This window comes from Planococcus citri, chromosome 1 (assembly GCF_950023065.1).
Source record: "Planococcus citri chromosome 1, ihPlaCitr1.1, whole genome shotgun sequence".
Taxonomy (NCBI): domain Eukaryota; kingdom Metazoa; phylum Arthropoda; class Insecta; order Hemiptera; family Pseudococcidae; genus Planococcus; species Planococcus citri.
Window position 1 is genome coordinate 58625520 of NC_088677.1, and position 18209 is coordinate 58643728.

At 35.0% G+C, this 18209-nt stretch overlaps 1 protein-coding gene across 2 annotated transcripts in view; it reads left to right on the forward strand.

The window, feature by feature from the left end:
- Positions 1-3479: 3479 nt before the first annotated feature.
- Positions 3480-18209, forward strand: part of LOC135833119 (uncharacterized) — an 88993-nt gene continuing 74263 nt past the window's right edge. The window contains exon 1 of one of the 2 annotated variants that reach the window (XM_065346749.1): positions 3480-3954. In XM_065346749.1, the coding sequence (XP_065202821.1) occupies positions 3781-3954 (174 nt within the window). In that variant the 5' untranslated portion in view covers positions 3480-3780. The remainder of the gene's footprint in view (positions 3955-18209) is intronic. The other variant, XM_065346750.1, reaches the window with a different exon arrangement.

Here is an 18209-nt window from a genome sequence, read left to right on the forward strand (position 1 = left end):
AATGAGGTAAAAAAAACCAGGGGAAGTAAGTACTTTTTTCAAATTGCAAATCTTTTTTTTTCTTCATCGGATTTCCAATAAATATTTTTCTTACTGACAACAATCAACATATTGTGCCTGAAACTCGCCTTTACCCTTTAAAAGCATTTTTTTGACCTAAAAAAATGTGTTTCAAATTTATTTTTGCTTTTGTGGTTAAAATATAAGATGCATCGTTATTTTGCGCCATAAAAATTTCACCATGCTTCCATGCTTTCTGGAATTTGAATACTTGGCGAAAATTCCTCCCTCCCCCGGATTCTATTGTATTTCTTCTCGAAAATAGAATCTCGGAAAATTAGATAACACACTGTTGTTCAAATTCAAGAAGCAATAAAATGTCAAGTTCAGAAAAATTAACTAACTACTCAGCAACTATGTCTTCTTGTTACGTTGTCAGTATGCTCACATCAAAAACAACACTTTTACTCTTCTCGGAATTTAGACGTTTAAAACCCTCGTTTCGCTCGGGCTCAATTCCGTTCCCATTTTTCAGTATTTGATATTTCCGATGGATAATTTGTATGACTCTATCAGCGTTTCAAAAAAAAAAAAACATTACATGCTATCTTCCTTTTTTCTTGGGCATATGAGCCCAAAATAAAACATTGAAAATCTAAAAAAATGGGATGAAGGGATTAAGATGAGGTGCGGATGGGTGGCTGGGGTACTTTAAGCTTGCCTTACCTTTCTCAAATTTTCAGAGCGGCTCTGTCTCAAAATTACCGAGAAATTTTTAAGCACTTTCATTGGGTAGGTAAGGTACGTAACATATTTGAAAACCGAATAATGAAGGAGAGGATATGGATTAACTGAAACGAAGTAGCCTGAACTAAAGCATTTTGCTCGGTAGACTGATCGTTTTCTTCTTCTTAGATCCGACTCTGAGAGGCCTGGAGGCCAGCACACTACTTTTCAACGTTTTCAGAATTTTGTTCTAATTGAAAATTTTTTAAAATTCTAAGAATTATATTTTTAAAACTTGAAAGGTTACATTTGGAGTTGAAAAATTGAGATTTAGAGTTTGCAATTTTGACGGTACCTATTTCATTGCTACAGTGCCTACTGTGCTGTTTCACTTCCAATTCTGAATATGTACTTAGTGCACGCATATTTTGGACCCTTTCGGGCAAAATAAATACAATATTGTATGCAGATTAGCCATTAATTTGCAATTTTACGAAGAAAAATTGGTAGGTAAGGCATTTTTGGAAGGAGGAAAACTGAAAAACTTATTCAGAATTGATTTCAAGATTTGTTTCAAGTGACATCAAGACATAATTTCGTTGAAGGAAGAGCAGGAAGAACAAAAACCTTGATCAATTTAAAATTTTTTACTTTTATTTTTACGTTGTTAGAAATAATTTTTGGAATTGGCATTGATAGTTTTCATGTAGCCTACACGATGTCGATAACTTCGTTTTTCTTCAACTGTTTTATTCACAGATTCACAGTTAGTTATCAGTAAAGCTCGGATTTTTATGCACTTAAAAAGTCATTTTATGCGCAATAAAGTATGCATTTATTAAGATCAAATTATGACAAAATATGCCCTTATTCATCAAATATGCACTTTTATGCAATATCAATCAAAAATTCATCTCCCTAATAAAAAACATCAACCTCACAAACCAAATCTAACCCCCCCCCTTACGGGTGTAATAATCTTGTAATTATAAACACCCCAAAAAAAAAAAAAAAAAAAAAAAAAAAAAAAAATATGGGTATCTACAGAAAGGATTTTTCATTTTAAAGGTATAGGGAAGGCTAAAAAATTAAGAAATTCAAAAAAAAGAGATTAAAGTCTTCAATTTTACTTTAAATAATCAATTATTTAAGTTAACATACAAATTGCCTCAACGTGGTAAACAAATTTTTAAAATCATTTTTTCAATTTTTTTTCCAGTTTTTTTATTTTTAATAAAAATTTTGCCAAAAAAGGAGTTTTTTGGCCAAAATTTCCTAAATATGACTGAAAAATGGAAAAAATGCCCAAAATATGACGAATATGCCCTTAAAATGTCTAAAACATGCATTTTTATGCATTTACGCCCAAAATATGCAAAATATGCGCTAGCAAGTTGGGTTCATTTAACTCAGAATTGTATGATTCACAAAAATCCATAGGATATGCGCGATCTTCTGCGATGAATGAAAATATGACAAATCATAAAAATCCGAGCTCTAGTTATCAGATTAAAATTAACCGAATCAGAAAATTTTGACCCAGTTGTAACCTTGCCTCTACATGACATTCATTTTGTAACAATATTGGCACTTCTAAACATTTAGTAGCCTACATGCCTAGAAAGCAATTAGCTCTCACTCGCGAAACATTATCTAACGTAAGCTTAATTTGGCAACAAAATACAAATACATTCAATCAGTGTTTTCGATTTTCACATGCAATTCACTTATTGAAACATCACGCATGAAGAATAATCATCAACTTTTCTCGACCTTATATAAACATACGAGTGCTTACTTGGGCAAGTAAATTAAATATATCGTTTATGTACGCCAATTTGGCTGAAAATTTAATTCAACAATTTTCGAAAAAGAAAAACACTAACGAGATCAAGATGTTAGATTCACAAAGAACATTTTGTGCTTGAAAACTTTTTTAAAAAATGAAATCCTATAAACCAACTCGTGTTCTATTTCACTTCGAATAAAATTTTTAATTTTAAAAAGTTACTCGACGAAACGCATAATTTGAGTAAGTAGAGTTTTTAATTCAATTTTTCATATTTTCTTTTCTGAACAAAGAGTAGTGTAAAGCAATAAAAAATACAAAGCTACAAACTTACGAGAAAGAAAGCAGCAGATTACAAATACATTTTCTAATCTCAGTCTCGCATCATATCAGAATTAGGGCACTGAAAACTAAAAGTGAAACGAAGCACAATTTTCAATTCAAGTACTCTGCCTACCTAATTTTAATTCGTCAAATCGCGAATTACACAGGTATAGGTACGAAGACGAACGGGTTCACTGACGAATGATGATGAATCATCAGTATTATAATCAAACAAACCAAACACGAAAACCCTGGGACAACCTACCGGGTGACCAAGAATAATGGGTTTTGTAATGTTCTGATATGCTAAAAAGGGAAAAAAATTTCCCTAATTAAAAACTGGAAAATGAAATAACAATCGAGAAAAAGTGCTTTCGAATTATTGTTTCGATGCAAAATGAAAGATTATTTCGTATTTCATTGAAACAATCACTCAAACGCCATTTTTTACATGATTATTCAATTTTCTAATTTTCATAACGGGAATTTTCTCTCCTTTTTGATAACATCGAAATCCCATTATTCTTGGTCACCCGGTACGTTAGATAATAGTAGTTTATGAGAATAAAATTCGATCGGAAAATTTTTTGCAAATGAAAAATTTTACAATTTTTTACGATCAGATGAACGAACGAATACGTCGCATGGGTTTACCACCTCGTTCCCCTCGGTGAGTCACCAGCTGTTCGAGCAAGCTCGGAGACTCTTCGGTAACAAACGAACCGCTCCGACCTAACGAGATTATTACTCTTTCTTCCGTTTACGTTCAAGTCGGTGTTTGCCTCTATTCGTGTTATGGTGTCGTGTGTCGAAACGTGCTCCGATATTGTTCGCGATTCGTGTTTTTACGTGGATTTATTTTAAATTTAATAATTAATTAATTGCGGTAGTGAATATTGTTTTATGTGTCGCTAATATCGTTTTAAAAATAATAATTCGCGATGTTGGTTATGGAAAATGGATACCATCGGCGAGGACCTTCGTCTACAGCATCTCCGTCCATTCTAGACTCACCTACGCTGGCTCGAGTGGAAAGAGCTCGACTCAGACATGAGCAAGAAGAACAAAATGGAAATAATTCTCCTCTGCAGTACACCTTATCATCTTATTGTCCGGTAAGATTAATTAAATATGTTCACATTGATATCATAAATATGATCTTCTGTGTGTATAGATTAATTTCATCAGCCATCAGCTTCATCTCTCTTGATCATGCATGAGTTGGAATATTCCGGATTCGAAGTACTTATTTATCTAATCGTAGAGCTCTTCGCTTCGTTCTTCGAAGATGATTTTCATCTGAGCATCGATCATTTTTCTGTTCGGTTTCGAAGTATGGTCGTTGTTCTTCAGTTCGTTCTTCATCTACGTAGACGATTTTCATCATTCTTTGATCACCCTCGAAAGTTCCGGATTTCGATTTTGAAGTATTGCCCATCGGGTTGGAGTTCTTCTACGTACATGAATGATTTTTTTGATTCATCCTTGATAGTCTTCGAGCTCGGATTTCAAATTCAAAATCATCATAGCCCTTCGGTTCGTTTCCTTTCTTCGTGGATGCTGTATTTTCAACATCGATCGTTCTTGTCCTCTAGTTCGGATTCAAAATAGGTATAATCGTAGCTCACCGATTCATTCAGTATTTATGTAGATGATTTTCATCACTCAAGATCATCCTCGTTATTCGGATTTCGAATCCAAAATACCTGACTGATCACAGTTCGCCGGTTCTTTCTGCAATTCGTGGAGCTGATTTTCATCACTCTAGATCATCCTCATGGCTCATATTCGCTTTTCAGATCTCTAACGTAATCGTAGCCATAGCCCTGTAATTCGTTCCCTTCATAAGAAATCATATTCGCCGCATATTCTCCACTTCAAAAAGGAAAGGAATTTGCACACAGCTATAACACGAAGATTATCCCATTATGTGCACCTGTCCTGTCATTTTGAAAAGAATTCCTCTATTCGAAGAGTGCTCTTTTTTTCTATCGTTACACCGCCACTCCGCTCTAACGCACATTAAACTTGACCCAACTTACAGCAGGTAGAAGATTCGCCAGCCATGGGTTCCTTTGACCGTAAATCTATCTTGGCGCCTTTTTCATAATTATCATGCCGGTCTGTTTCGTGATAGTTGATTGTTTAACGTCTAGTTGCCCTAGTGACCACCCTTTTCACTTTTTATTCCCTTATTTCTGGTTCTCCTACTCCTACGCCATCAACTCGAACATGAACATGGAAATGATAAGTTCGACATAAACCACCGTCATCTATTCCCAAGTTGAATAACCTAATATACATTCGGTATATACTTCCAAGTTAATAAACCTCAACGGATGGAATAAATTATTGGCTTGTGTTTGTGTAGTGTAGGTCTAAAAGGTATAGTACCCGCAATACTCTGACGTGTTTAATGAATATGTACTTTGAAATTCCATATCTGACTAGCTGGTAAGCCTGAGTGTACCATTTGCATTGTAATTCATTGATAAAGATACCACTGCTCTATATAAATTATAGGTATAAAGTTCTCTCTGTGCAACAATGTTTGGAGCACTGTTACAAAGATTTCATCTCGAAATGATATTCATCGTGTAATATTTCACGTTATAATGCTCTATGCATGCTCTTGCTCTTCACTGTTTTGCAGAATTTTACACGTATTAGCCTATGAGATTTACCTGCCTACCCTCCAAGATGAAGATGACATTTCATTCTCGTGTCGTTTCTTTTTTTTTTTGCTCTTCATGATTTTCATACGACTGGTTATAATTATACGTGTCGTGTGAAAATATGTATTCCTTCGTTAATTATTTTTGTCGTCGTCGTCTACTACGTGTTCCGGGTAAACGAAACAATAAGTGTTGGTTTTTTGAATCATATGTGTTGATAAACAGTTCTCGCGTGTCTTTTATTTTTTACTAATCAGCAAGAATTAACCAAGTAATTAACCTCGCGATATGTAAACTATATAGCCGAGGTGATTACTGTTCATACAATGTTTTTCTAACGAGCTAGTTTATATTTTCTTTCAAGATTTTCTTCTATTTTCATTTTTAATTGTTAATTACCTTTGTTAAAAAGTCGAGCTTTATTAAACTGTTTTCTGAAGTGAATTATATTGGAAAATGAATTAAAAATTAAGATGGATGAAATTCAAATTAATGAAATGCAGGATTTCACTAAAATTTTAACCCCCCTCCTTGTCCGCCCTCGCCTGCTCACAATATTCCTAATTTTTTGGGCAAATTTCACAATTGAATTTACCTACTTGTGTCCCACCAATTCAACTTCTCCCTCAAGTACAAGTATTTACAACCTACCTACTCGATTATTTTTTCTTGTAAAGGAAAGTAAAAAAATAACCCCTGCAGTGTGTCAACTATGCTAATAATCTTTTTTTGCAACGAAATTCAAGTTTCTATCACCCTTGCTTTCTCAATACGTACGTACCTACGTAACAGAAAAAATTTTCTTCCTGATTAATTACCTCATGCACGAATTTCCATTCCAAACATTCTTGGTCCGAATAAGTAGGTAAATCTGCGCCAAAAAAGTTGAAATTCTTGCCATTCTTCGTCTCTCACTCGTCAATGATTCGAACGAATACCATATACAGTACAAGTGTCGAGTACTATACTATGTAATGTTGTTGTTGGAAAAAAAATTTCAATTAAAACGACTTCTTTCCGTACAAAAGATCATAAACCTGTTTTACAACGAATAAAATCCAACACCCTCGATGTCTATAGCTTTCAAACAGCTGCTTCGAACATCATCATCTCGCCCTCTTCTCTACACTTCCTCTGGCATGTGCTTTCCTCTTTTTTATTTCACTTCCGAGGACATAATTATCAACGTTTTTTTAAGATACCTATGTGAATTACGTGCGGAGGTTCGTAATGAAAGAACGATTCTGTAATCAAGGGCGAATTGTTCTGCACGAATGTATCGAATTGGTGCCCTGACCATAGTCGGTGTGGTGGTTTGTAGGTGATGAATGGAAGCTGTCTGAATGTAGATGGAGATAAAGACTGGAAAATGTTCTATGTGCGAGTTCATCTTGACGAATTTCAATGTTTGAGAGCGTTATTAAATAAAAAATTCATGTGCAAGAACCCCCGACCAAATTGAAAATTGTATTACCCATGATATAGAAAAGTGTAGAAATGTAAACGAGAGTAACCTAACGAAAATTTAACGAGAAGAGACAAATCAAAAGTTAATGATCAAAGTCTCAAACAAATGTCGAAAAGAATTGTAAAATTGACTTATAAATGTTTTAAAATTGGGAAAAAATATGATAAAATGACAAAATTAATCAAAATGTTTCGAAAATCACCGAAAATTGGCCAATTAAACGTTTAAAAAATGCCTAAAATATCATCAAAAGTTTCAAAGTGGTACTAAAAATTTCCTAAACATAAAATTCACGCAAAATATCAAATTAACTTACGTGAAAATGATTGAAAATAAAAGTACTGTTTGAAGAAATTTCAGAACATTGTTTTAAAAACACTAGAAAATGACAGTAACAAAATTTTCAGAATAAGAGTTATACCAAAGTTTATTCAAAGTTTCCAAAAATTGAACATTTCCATGTAGGTGACATGAACAGAACAGCTCGAACTCTTCAGAAAATCCGCAAAATTGGTGTAAAATTATAGAAAATTAAGAAAAAATTGGTAGGAAAGTAGGTATGTATCTACAAAGTTAGGATGAAATTATGCCAAACTTTTTTAAAATTTCTACACCACTTTCATCAATTTTTACCAAAATTGCTGTACCATTTTATGCTATTTTCTCAAATTTTTTTGATTTTTTTTATGGATTTTAACACAATTTGTATTGATTTTTCTATAACTTCGCGAAAGTTTGTTCATTTATGTAATTATTGCAGTTTTCATAATTTTGACATTTTTATGAATTTATTTTCTATTTCCTATATTTTCACTTTTCCAACTTTTTTCGCATCAACAACCGAAAATAACGATTCGATTGCAAAGGATTCGTTTATAAACGATAAATAATTCAATGACTGCGAATTTGAATCACTTGGAAATTAAGTTGCGAACGATTCGTTTGCGAACGATTTGCTAAGATACAAAAAATCGTTCGCGAACGAATGAATTACCTACTTGAAATGGTCATTGTGAATGATTCGAATTCGATTGCAAACGATTCACTCAGAAACGACAATAAATCGTTCGAAAACGACTGAATTACTTAGAAATTGAATTGTGAATGATTCGTTCGCCAACGACTTATTCAGATATGAAAAATCGTTCACGAACGATTAAGTCACTAAAAAATCAAATCAGATACAGATGACACGACGAAATGAAAATTTACCATTTTGGTCTTCTCGTCAAAAATTGGACTCGATTCGTTTGCAAACGATCTACTCGGAATCGACAAATCATTCGAGAACTTCTGAATCGTTATTAAATCACATCCAATGAATAAAAACGTGTCGAAATTTGACTTCTTCAAATTCATTAATATAAGAATTGAAAATAATTTGTTGGTGGTCGCTTTACTCATCATGGGGTGAAAAAATTGTTCGCTGATGAATTGGTCTCTGATGAGTGATAAATTAAATTGTGTGAAAATTCTACGAAGAAACTTGGCCGAGACCAAATCTTGAATGCTGATTTCATCGCTTTGCACGAAACAAGTTCGATACTGCTTTCAATTGATTCTGTGGGAAGGGGGAGAGGGAGGGGAATCAAAAATATGGCGCGTACCAGTTTTCGCAGATTTCTAGGCTATTTCGGTAAAATTCTAATTTGTTCGCCATTTTTTACTCAAATTTGATTTTCAAAAATTCACCAAAAATCGAAAAATACCATTTCAGCATCTGAAATTGGCGAGTTCGTCACAAGCATAAAAATTGGCATTCGAGTTATAGAATCAACATATATGTACGTACGTATATTTTTATCGAATGGAACCTTCAACACCTCATCTCTCTTCTTTCTCATCTACGTGTAACCCGCTGTTTATCACGTTTTCGATATACCGAAATATACATAGGCGAATTTGTGATAAAAACGTTAATACAATAATGATTCGTACGCCTGGTGTGAAATTGCAACCCTATATTTTCTGCTTTTGAGGGCACATTTGTTTCACTAAAACGTAGATATTTTGAGTTTTCAATGGCACATCTGCCAATTAGGAGAGGCATATATGATCGAGAACACTGAAGATTTGCGCAAAGCTGCCTTGTGCCATGTGCCTACCTACATGTTTATACCCTTTGATTCCCTCTCAGCTGCTGCAAAAATAAGTACAGAACCCCAACGACGATATTGTATTTTTCATAAAAAATGAATAATCAAAACGAGCAGATAAGCCAGTAATATTCTACTAACGCGAATTTCGTTTCATTTAATTCAGTAAAATATCTACTTTTACTCCATTAATATCTCATTTATTATCAATCACGACGAGATTCTTCGTTGTAGGTATAATGAACCTAAAAAAAGGCGAGACATTTGTTTCCCTACCTATATTATTTTTCTGGCCTACAATATATTTTTTTCAATACCGGGCTATATAAGTTACATTCTCAAAGTGGGCCGACAAATTATGGGTAAAAAATTACATACGATGAGTTGCATTCGTCATCATCACGTACGAGTATTACGCGTGTTAATCACCAGAAACGTACATATCGCGACTAATTAAGACCAATATGGAAGATTTTTTTTATCGAAAACGAATACCTAATTTGTACACGACTATGTTTGTTTTCAGTATCGGCTTCGACGAGGCTGAGGGGGGAAAAACTCACGTTTTGAAATGAAATCTCATTATTATACAAAATTGCTTTCTGCGTTATCTGCTTTTGTTGCTATTATCGGGAATACTTTCATTGAAGCAAGCAGGCTAAATCCTTGTGCCCGGAACGGACAACCGTTTGATAAAATCGATCTCTCGTATACCTACCTTTATACTCGTAGATAGAGCTATGAAATGAAGTATATAAACGTGAATATTCTTCTATACAATAAAAGAAGTGATCTTGAGACGAAAAAATTTTCCATAAGAGGAAAAAACTTGACCGTGTTAAACGTACACATCGTGAAAATTCTCCTCGGATGCGAATCTTTTTACGCGTCAGAGCAAACTGCTGGTCCGTATCGGTTGTGGAATGCGCTTTTTTTTTTTTTTTGAGCCGCATCGTATATATTGCGGAACTAATACTATATGTTTGCTGCTGTTTAAAAGTATACACAATATGGAGGGAATAACGACAACGCTGTGATCACTGACCGACCATTATTCTGGTGAAAGATTCGCCTTGTTACATTACAGTATACTTATAGTGCATTACATGTACTCGTACACGAGCATTTGTTATAATTTAGAAGTATAACAACGTTGTAATATATGAATACGGCCAGAGCCAGAGCCAGGGGAGTAATTAAAATTATTCCGCAGACTTGGTCGTTATTCTCTTGACCTTTGATAACGGAGAAATTATTTTTATTACGTGGGCTTTCCGTTCTGAATTCGCATGAGTAAGGTTGGTTGGTACATTATATTCCCAGAACTTTATCATGTGGGTACTTAGATGCTTAGGTACACAATTGGATTTATTGCACATGAGTTTATATATTTGGCGAAGAAACGCGAAAGATCATTTTCTAGACTTTGATAAGGGAGATGATTTTTTTCTAATCTTGTTTCTAGGTACCTATACATATTATAAACACTATAGTTCATCATTCTTAAGAAATAGTTTCCTAATTACTAATTTTCTGGGAATTTCCGTTTCCACCAATTTGATTTATCAACAGATTCGAAAAATTCAATACACTTTTGGGGAGAAAAGCAAGGGATGAGTGAAAAAACACACAACTTTTCCAACGAAATGATCGATAAATGTTGTTTCAAAAACCTCACAAGGGAATCACTTGAGGTGTCACTCTCCGATTTGAACGGGACCGCGATTTTTGGAAAGAGCATAGTCTAAAACCCCCAAAACTAAATTTTCAGCTGCGCATGTTCATTTTTCGATTTTTGGCGAATTTTTAAAAATTCAAAATTGACTGTATTTGGCGATTTATGCTTTTTTTTAAAAAGTACGTACTTGATCAATAAAAATGGTCAAAATAAGTCCCAAAAGTAATATTAATTACCGAAATCCAAATTTCACAGTTTCCAGCCATTCTGGAGCCTCCAGCGCGATTTCTCAATTTCTCCAGAATTTTGAATTCGCTCCAGAAGGCATGAATATGCAGTTGGGCAGCTAAAAATCGAGTTGTGTATTATACTCGACCTGTTCAACTAGTTTATCCACATTTGAGCCGATTTTGAGAGTGACACCTCAAAAGTGGTTTTTTGACCAGCTTTTTTCAAAATTAAAAAATCCAAAAAATCAAAAGTTTCCCGTTTATGTGGAAACTGTCGAAATTCACGCAAATTGCTGTGTTTTGTCCAAAACTAACCCCCCAAATTCAAATTTCATAATTTACAGCCATTCTGGAGCCTCCAGCGCGATTTTCAATTTCTCCAGAATTTTGAATTTGCTCCAGAAGGCGTGAATATGCAGTTGGACAGCTAAAAATCGAGTTGTTTATTGTATCCGACCTGTTTAACGAGTTTATCTACATTTGATCCGATTTTAGGAGTGACACTTCAAAAGTGGTTTTTTGAGCAGCTTTTTTCAAAATTAAAAAATCAAAAAAATCAAAAATTTCCCGTTTGTGTGGATATTTTTGAAATTCACGCACATTGCTGTGTTTTGTCCAAAACTAACCCCCAAAATTAAAATTTCATAATTTACAGCCATTCTGGAACCTCCAGCGCGATTTTTCAATTTCTCCAGAAGGCGTGAATATGCAGTTGGGCAGCTAAAAATCGAGTTGTTTATTGTATTCGACCTGTTTAACAAGTTTATCTACATTTGAGCCGATTTTGGGAGTGACACTTCAAAAGTGGTTTTTTGACCAGCTTTTTTCAAAATTTATTGAAAATTCCAAAAAATCAAAAGATAAACGTTTGTGAGGAAATTTTTGAAATTTGCGCGATTAATCGCTGTATTTTGTCCGTAACTAACCTCCCAAATCAAAATTTCACAATTTCGAGCCATTCTGGAGCCTCCAGCGCATTTTTCAATTTCTCCAGAATTTTGAATGTGCTCCAGAAGGCGTGAATATGAAGTTTTAGGCAACTAAAAATCGAGTTGTATATTACACTCGACCTGTTTAACGAGTTTATCCACATTTGAGCCGATTTTGGGAGTGACCCGATGGCTTGTTTGGGACATTAGGTAACAAATTTTAGCTTTCTTCCATACTTTTCCCTGCATCCTGGTTTTCTTACTAATTCGACTATGGATTATTTTCTGATGAAAATTCTCAAAATTTCAATATTTTGGAACCGCCTTACAATTACAAAAGAGGGAACTGGGGATTGAAATAGTCATTACTCTTATTTTTGCTCGTTTGATCATCTCTTTCATGATAGAACGCATTACCGCGTAGAATAAAATCCGTTTGAATTATTCTCCCCTCCCCATCCCGCTCTTACGAATCTGTACATCGCAAACGAAGGTAAAATTCAACCAAATCTCTACCAAAAGCATCACAAAATGTGGGTAGTATCGTGCCTAAGTTGCAAATACCGATCACTTAACCCTTTCTTTCAACATGCAGTCCCCAATCCAGATATTTTCTGGACAATAAACGCTGCACCGGGGAGCACGCAGATGACGAGAAAGCGATAGGATATGCTCGTAAAATCATATGTATAGCTGCTCGCTCTGCTCGGCGATCGTTACAAGAGGAGATATACCTAGAATTCACTTCTATGTACATTACATCGTACATATGTGTATCTGTTTTACTCGTAAAACCGCCGCCGAGCCGACAAAAATGCTCATGCTCGGTGCCCATGCCCATGCTCATATCCCAGTCTTCGGATGGCGGGTGGCTCGGCGCGATTATGGCAATGGCGACGGTGGAGAAATGAGAGCGTGTCTGATGCGGTTATGCTTTCTAACACATAACGAAAACTCGCGCACTATGTTTTTTTTTTTTCGCTTTTTCTCTTTTTGATTGATGCGACAATAAATATTTACATTGAAGATCGTGCTCGGGTTCGGCGCAGGTAGACCTACATATTAGACAGAGAAAACCAAACGTAGGTACCTATAGCCGAAAAGGGAGAAAAACAGTCATTCTCGTTTGAACAATATCTTCTCTTATGTACGTATTACGAGCAGGATATTTACATATAAAAGCTGAGTTAGAGAGAGAGACGTTCGTCTTCAGTTCAGACACTTGTTGAACGGCGGCGTACGACGTACGTATAGTTTACCTAGATTTTTAGCTGTTTTTCTTTGCTGGAGCCGACGATGAAGACGATGCCATGAAGAAACGAAGAGCTCAGCTTCGGCGTCGACAGACTGATCGCATGTCATTCCCACGACTTCAAAGCAGAAGAAATGTACTGGTAATTCGCGCGTAACCGAATAACAATTAATAAGTCGTCGACTTTCCCTTTTCATTAACCGACCACGATGGGTACTTTACTATATTTGTTGTATTACTCGCGTCGATGAATATTCATATTACTACCTACTATACGTGTACTGTATTTGCTTTGCTTTGCTGGTCGGTTATTGTGCTTTCGAACGAAATATAACGCGAAGAAAAACAACCGCACGTAGCCATTTTTAAATTTATGGTTGGGTTATAAATCAAGGCATTCGAGATGTCTCGATATAAACGGTGAAAATGTCTCGACTATATTTCAGGTAGGTACAGATACCCAGCCTCATATATGGTAGTTACATATCATGTTATTGCCATTTTTGAAAACTTATGGCGATTGCCACCAGCGATGAAATGCATGATTGGTCCCAAAGAATGCAATTTTTTGACAAATTAGACTCTTGGGATCACACTCGCGATTGACTTATACGATATTGATTAATAATTAACGATTTATACAGCGTGAAATAAAATATCTGATTTGAGTAGGTACTTCTACTTACGTATCAAGACGTTGTATGGAGATTATTTGAAACAGGAGAACTCGAGATTCGATTCATACACTGAATTACAGCTAAAGTTTGAATTTTTCTTAAAAACTGGTTGCAAATCACTATTTCAAAGCAGGAACACAAGTAGCACAACTGACTTCTCACAATAAACTGAAGTCACTATCAGAAGAAGTTCGTACATATTATATTTCTGAACAAAAAACAAAACAAAAATTGTCCATATTGCTGAGCAGGGTGGTGATCGTGTGTTTATAGTAGTTGCGAAAAACAAAAGAAACTATACCTAAACTTCGGTATACTGCGAACAAAAAATGCTTGGTACTTTTCAATGAGGAACAACCATTTTGGAAAAGGTCAGGAAAGAACAGGTTAAATGTTGACTCAATGATTGAAATAGATAGATGTAAAGTATGTTTATCGTTTCATTTTTTTCAATATTCGCGGAATTTGGTGGAGATTCTTTTCTCACGTGTTGCTCAAGTGAATAATAGGCTATTGCCTATTGAATGAATGGTTTTTAAATTGTTTCCTCATCGTGGACATCCTGCGATGAATTGTAAAGATTACGATGTTTTGTGGTTTCTGTTTCGTTGTTTTTACGTAGGTACTTTATACTTTTCAAGTTTTCACAATTCGTCTAGTTTTTTTTATGAGAATTTCATTTGAGTGAGCGTGGTTGTTGTCAGCAGTCTTTTTACCTACCCATTTATGGGAACTTTTCGGTCAAATTTCTACAAATTTGGATTGACGATATGGCGACTTATGGCCCAAGTCGCTATTCAAGTGTTTTAAACAAAATTGTATCAATTTTATTGATTAGAACATGTGTTCATAATGATAAGAATCTGAACTAAATTTTTCAAAAATTGCAACTTGAAAAGTCGAGAATTTTTCTCATTGTATTTTTTTTTGCTTTGGAGGGGCAAGCGAGGCATACGATTAAAAAAAATGTGTAGGGTAAAAGTTGAAAATTTGGACTTCTGAAGTTCTTTGAGACTGGAGGGTGAACGCCTTGCTTTTTTGAAGATGAAAAGAAAAGGGAACGCATTTATAATGATCTATAACAAGAAATTCGATTTTTATAGAACTTTACAAAATCAAGCCCTCAAACAGCCAAAAAAATTGTTTATTCTGTGTAGCTTTTTGGTTTTTTTAGTTTTTTTTTTCGTACGTAGCTGGGTCATTCCACGTCAATTGGACCAAGAAGTGGTAGGTGGGTTCGGCGATTTTTTTGAAATTTTTCCTGTGGAAAGACCTTCCGAAGGGATGACCAATGGCGCAAATCGCAGCCCTCTAGCTCATTTTTAACGGCAGCCAGGGGGTGTCAAAGTTTTCACTGAACCTAAAATATCATCCATTTCAGCAGTGGATTGCTCGATAACCGCGATACCTACCAAAATGGAACTTTTCCCCATAGTTATAGGTTTTGAAAGGCTTTTTGGTGATATCATAAAAATCAGTGTTGCCACTTTTTTTCGTACAAAAAATTAGCTCAAAAAGTTTCAAAACGTAATTTTCATATCGTTCCGACTCTCAAAAATTCTGAAAAAAATATATTATGGACAACTGTTCATGCTGAACAACATATTAAAAAATTGGGATGGTAACTTGTAACAAAGTCGATTTAAAAAAATTCAAACTTTGCGAAAAAATGTGATTTTTTGATTTAAAACATGAAAAAAAGTTTTGATTGGTAAGTTGACCCATTTGATCCCTATTTTTACGTATCTGTTGAAAAAGTTGAAAAAACCCCTTTCACTCAATAAAATTAACTCATCACAAAAAAATCAAAATTTGAAAAAATTCAATTTTCAATTTCAAACATCAAAAAAAGTTTACATTTATTCAGTTGTCTTATTTTGACTACTTTCTGACGTATTTCATGAAAAAGTTGATAAAAATCTCACTCACAGCAAAAAAAATGAAATTTGCTTTTTTTTGAATTTTGATTTTTTTTTGTGATGAGGAGCTGCGATTTGCACCATTGGTCATCCCTTCAAAAGGTATTTTCGCAGGAAAAATTTCAAAAAAAATTGCCGACCCTCCCCCCCCACCCCCTCAACACTTCTTGGTCGAATTGATGTGGAATGACCCTTCGGTATGTTCTACTACTCATCAAGAGCTGAAAATTGGTGTAAAGAGGGAAAATATCTCTAAAAAAAAATATTTTAGGGTATTCAACAGTGCTGCTTGTAATCCTGCTATTGTCCTTATCTACAGTAGTATCAAAATGCCCTGTTTTTTTCGATCAGGACTTGAAATTTTTGATTACTTAATTTTCCTTCTTTGGGGAATTAAAAAAAAATAATATTGTTTTTCCCACCTAAATGATGAGAAAATTTGTGTAGAAATAGTCTTTTTTACCTTCGCTTCGCTTGGGCAGAAACACTTGAGCCTCCCCCCCCCCATAAAGTCCTAAAGGGTTTGAAAATTTTTCCTCCGGCTGCTGTTTTTTCATTTCGAAATTAATTGTTGGACACCTTGAAAGTATTTTCAGAAAATGAAATTTTTATCTTTCAAAAATTTGAAGGAATTGGGAGCATTTTGTAGAGGGAGTAAGAACCTTTGCTTAAATGCCAAATTTCGTAACTTTTGACAAAAAAAAATACCTATCTAATAGATCAAAATGGAGCTCAAAGTCTGAAAATCTGATTTTTTTTGAGATCATACCTACCCAGAAAGCGGCAGGATTGTAATGATGATCTGATGTGCTCTAAATTTATACTATTTATCCCTACAACACAAACAAAAGGCTGAAAAAAGAATTGAAAAATTCAACTCAATTTGGTCCACTCATCTTACTCTACTGTAGCTTTTGAGGAGTCCAGCTCGAATATCTTTTCAATTTCTTTAGAGCTATTTGCTCATCGTCGCTTTTATGCTCCTTAAACCGAAAATACCTATAGAGCTAATTAAGCGCAAATCGATGCGCCCATTTACCTCTTCTGGGCTGGTAGGTATAATAAAAATGAAAAAAACACAGCAACGCATTAAAAGCTAATTAAAATCAAACATCGATAATATCCGTTTCGACGTTGTAATAAAACAGTATCGTATTATAGGTACCTACACTCTGCAAATACCGAGTACAAATACGAGTACGTTACGTGCAAGTCAAGGAAGAATGAGTGAGAGAGAAGAAACGAGTAAATCAGCTCAAACCGTTGATGGCAGCATCAGGTTAATTACGACGCGATAACGATTAAAATACATACGCTTTGCCTCATTGGTAGGTACTACCTAATATATCCGAGGAAACGCTTGGGCTGGTGATAACTGATAACCGGATTGGGATCGCGCGGTTTATGTATCTTTGTTTTAGTTCATTGATCATGTACATAATATGTGTATAGGTACTTTTCCAATCGTGAACTATAGGAACGGGTGAGATGAGTTTTTGCAGCGAGTTTTTTCGTAATTGTTTCAAGTCTTTTGGGAGGAAGTTACGAGGTGGTAAATTAATCATCTCCAACATAAAAAGGAACTTTCATGATCGAAGAAGCAACAAAAAGTGATTTTAAAAAAACCAATGTGGATTTGACTCTTCTTCGGTGTCTCTTCATGGTACACTTTTTGCCAAAATTGCTGACTGGTGGACACTGACATTGATAGGGTCCTATCGGAAAATAAGTGGAAATTTGAGCTCATTACTCTGGAAAACCCAACAAATGACATGTTCTTTTGACATTTTCCATTTTCGCCATGTTCAAGGTTATTGGGGAAGGGAATAGGTCCGAAAGGCTATGTCCAGAGGGGCTGAATCAAGAATAACCAGTGTTCGAACTCAATACCTTTGAATTGCTATCTAATAATCAATGTGCCATATCACTTCTAATTTTTTTTTTGAATCTTGATTGAATTTAAAGCTCTTTGAGCTCAAGGGACCCCCTCCCCTCAAATCTGAGACCCCACTTTAAAAATCAGTTTGTTTAATAGCAAATATAAATTAAGATTTGATCATTCTTTGTCGAGTACTTTTCATTATTTTTACAAGATCATAAAGGTAACTATAGCAAGTTCTCAGCCATCAAAGATACCGTTTTGTTAGAATTTCTAGCCGGGGCTGCAAAAAAAAATCACGAGAAAGGTTTAGGTTCGGCAGCATACCTTCACGATACGCTAGACTGCGATTCGTCTCGTAATCGATGAACCGTGGTTGAGTTTTTTTCCCTCTCAGTCTTTGACTTGACGTGAAAAAAAGAAGGAAAAATCCCGGAAATCTTTTCTATAACAATAAACCGTCAAAACAACGACAGCGACGAATTTTTCAACACAAGGATGGTTCCAGACTTCATCATCGCAGGCGAGGCAGTGAGCAGCACAGCCGTGTAAATTAAGATTGATACG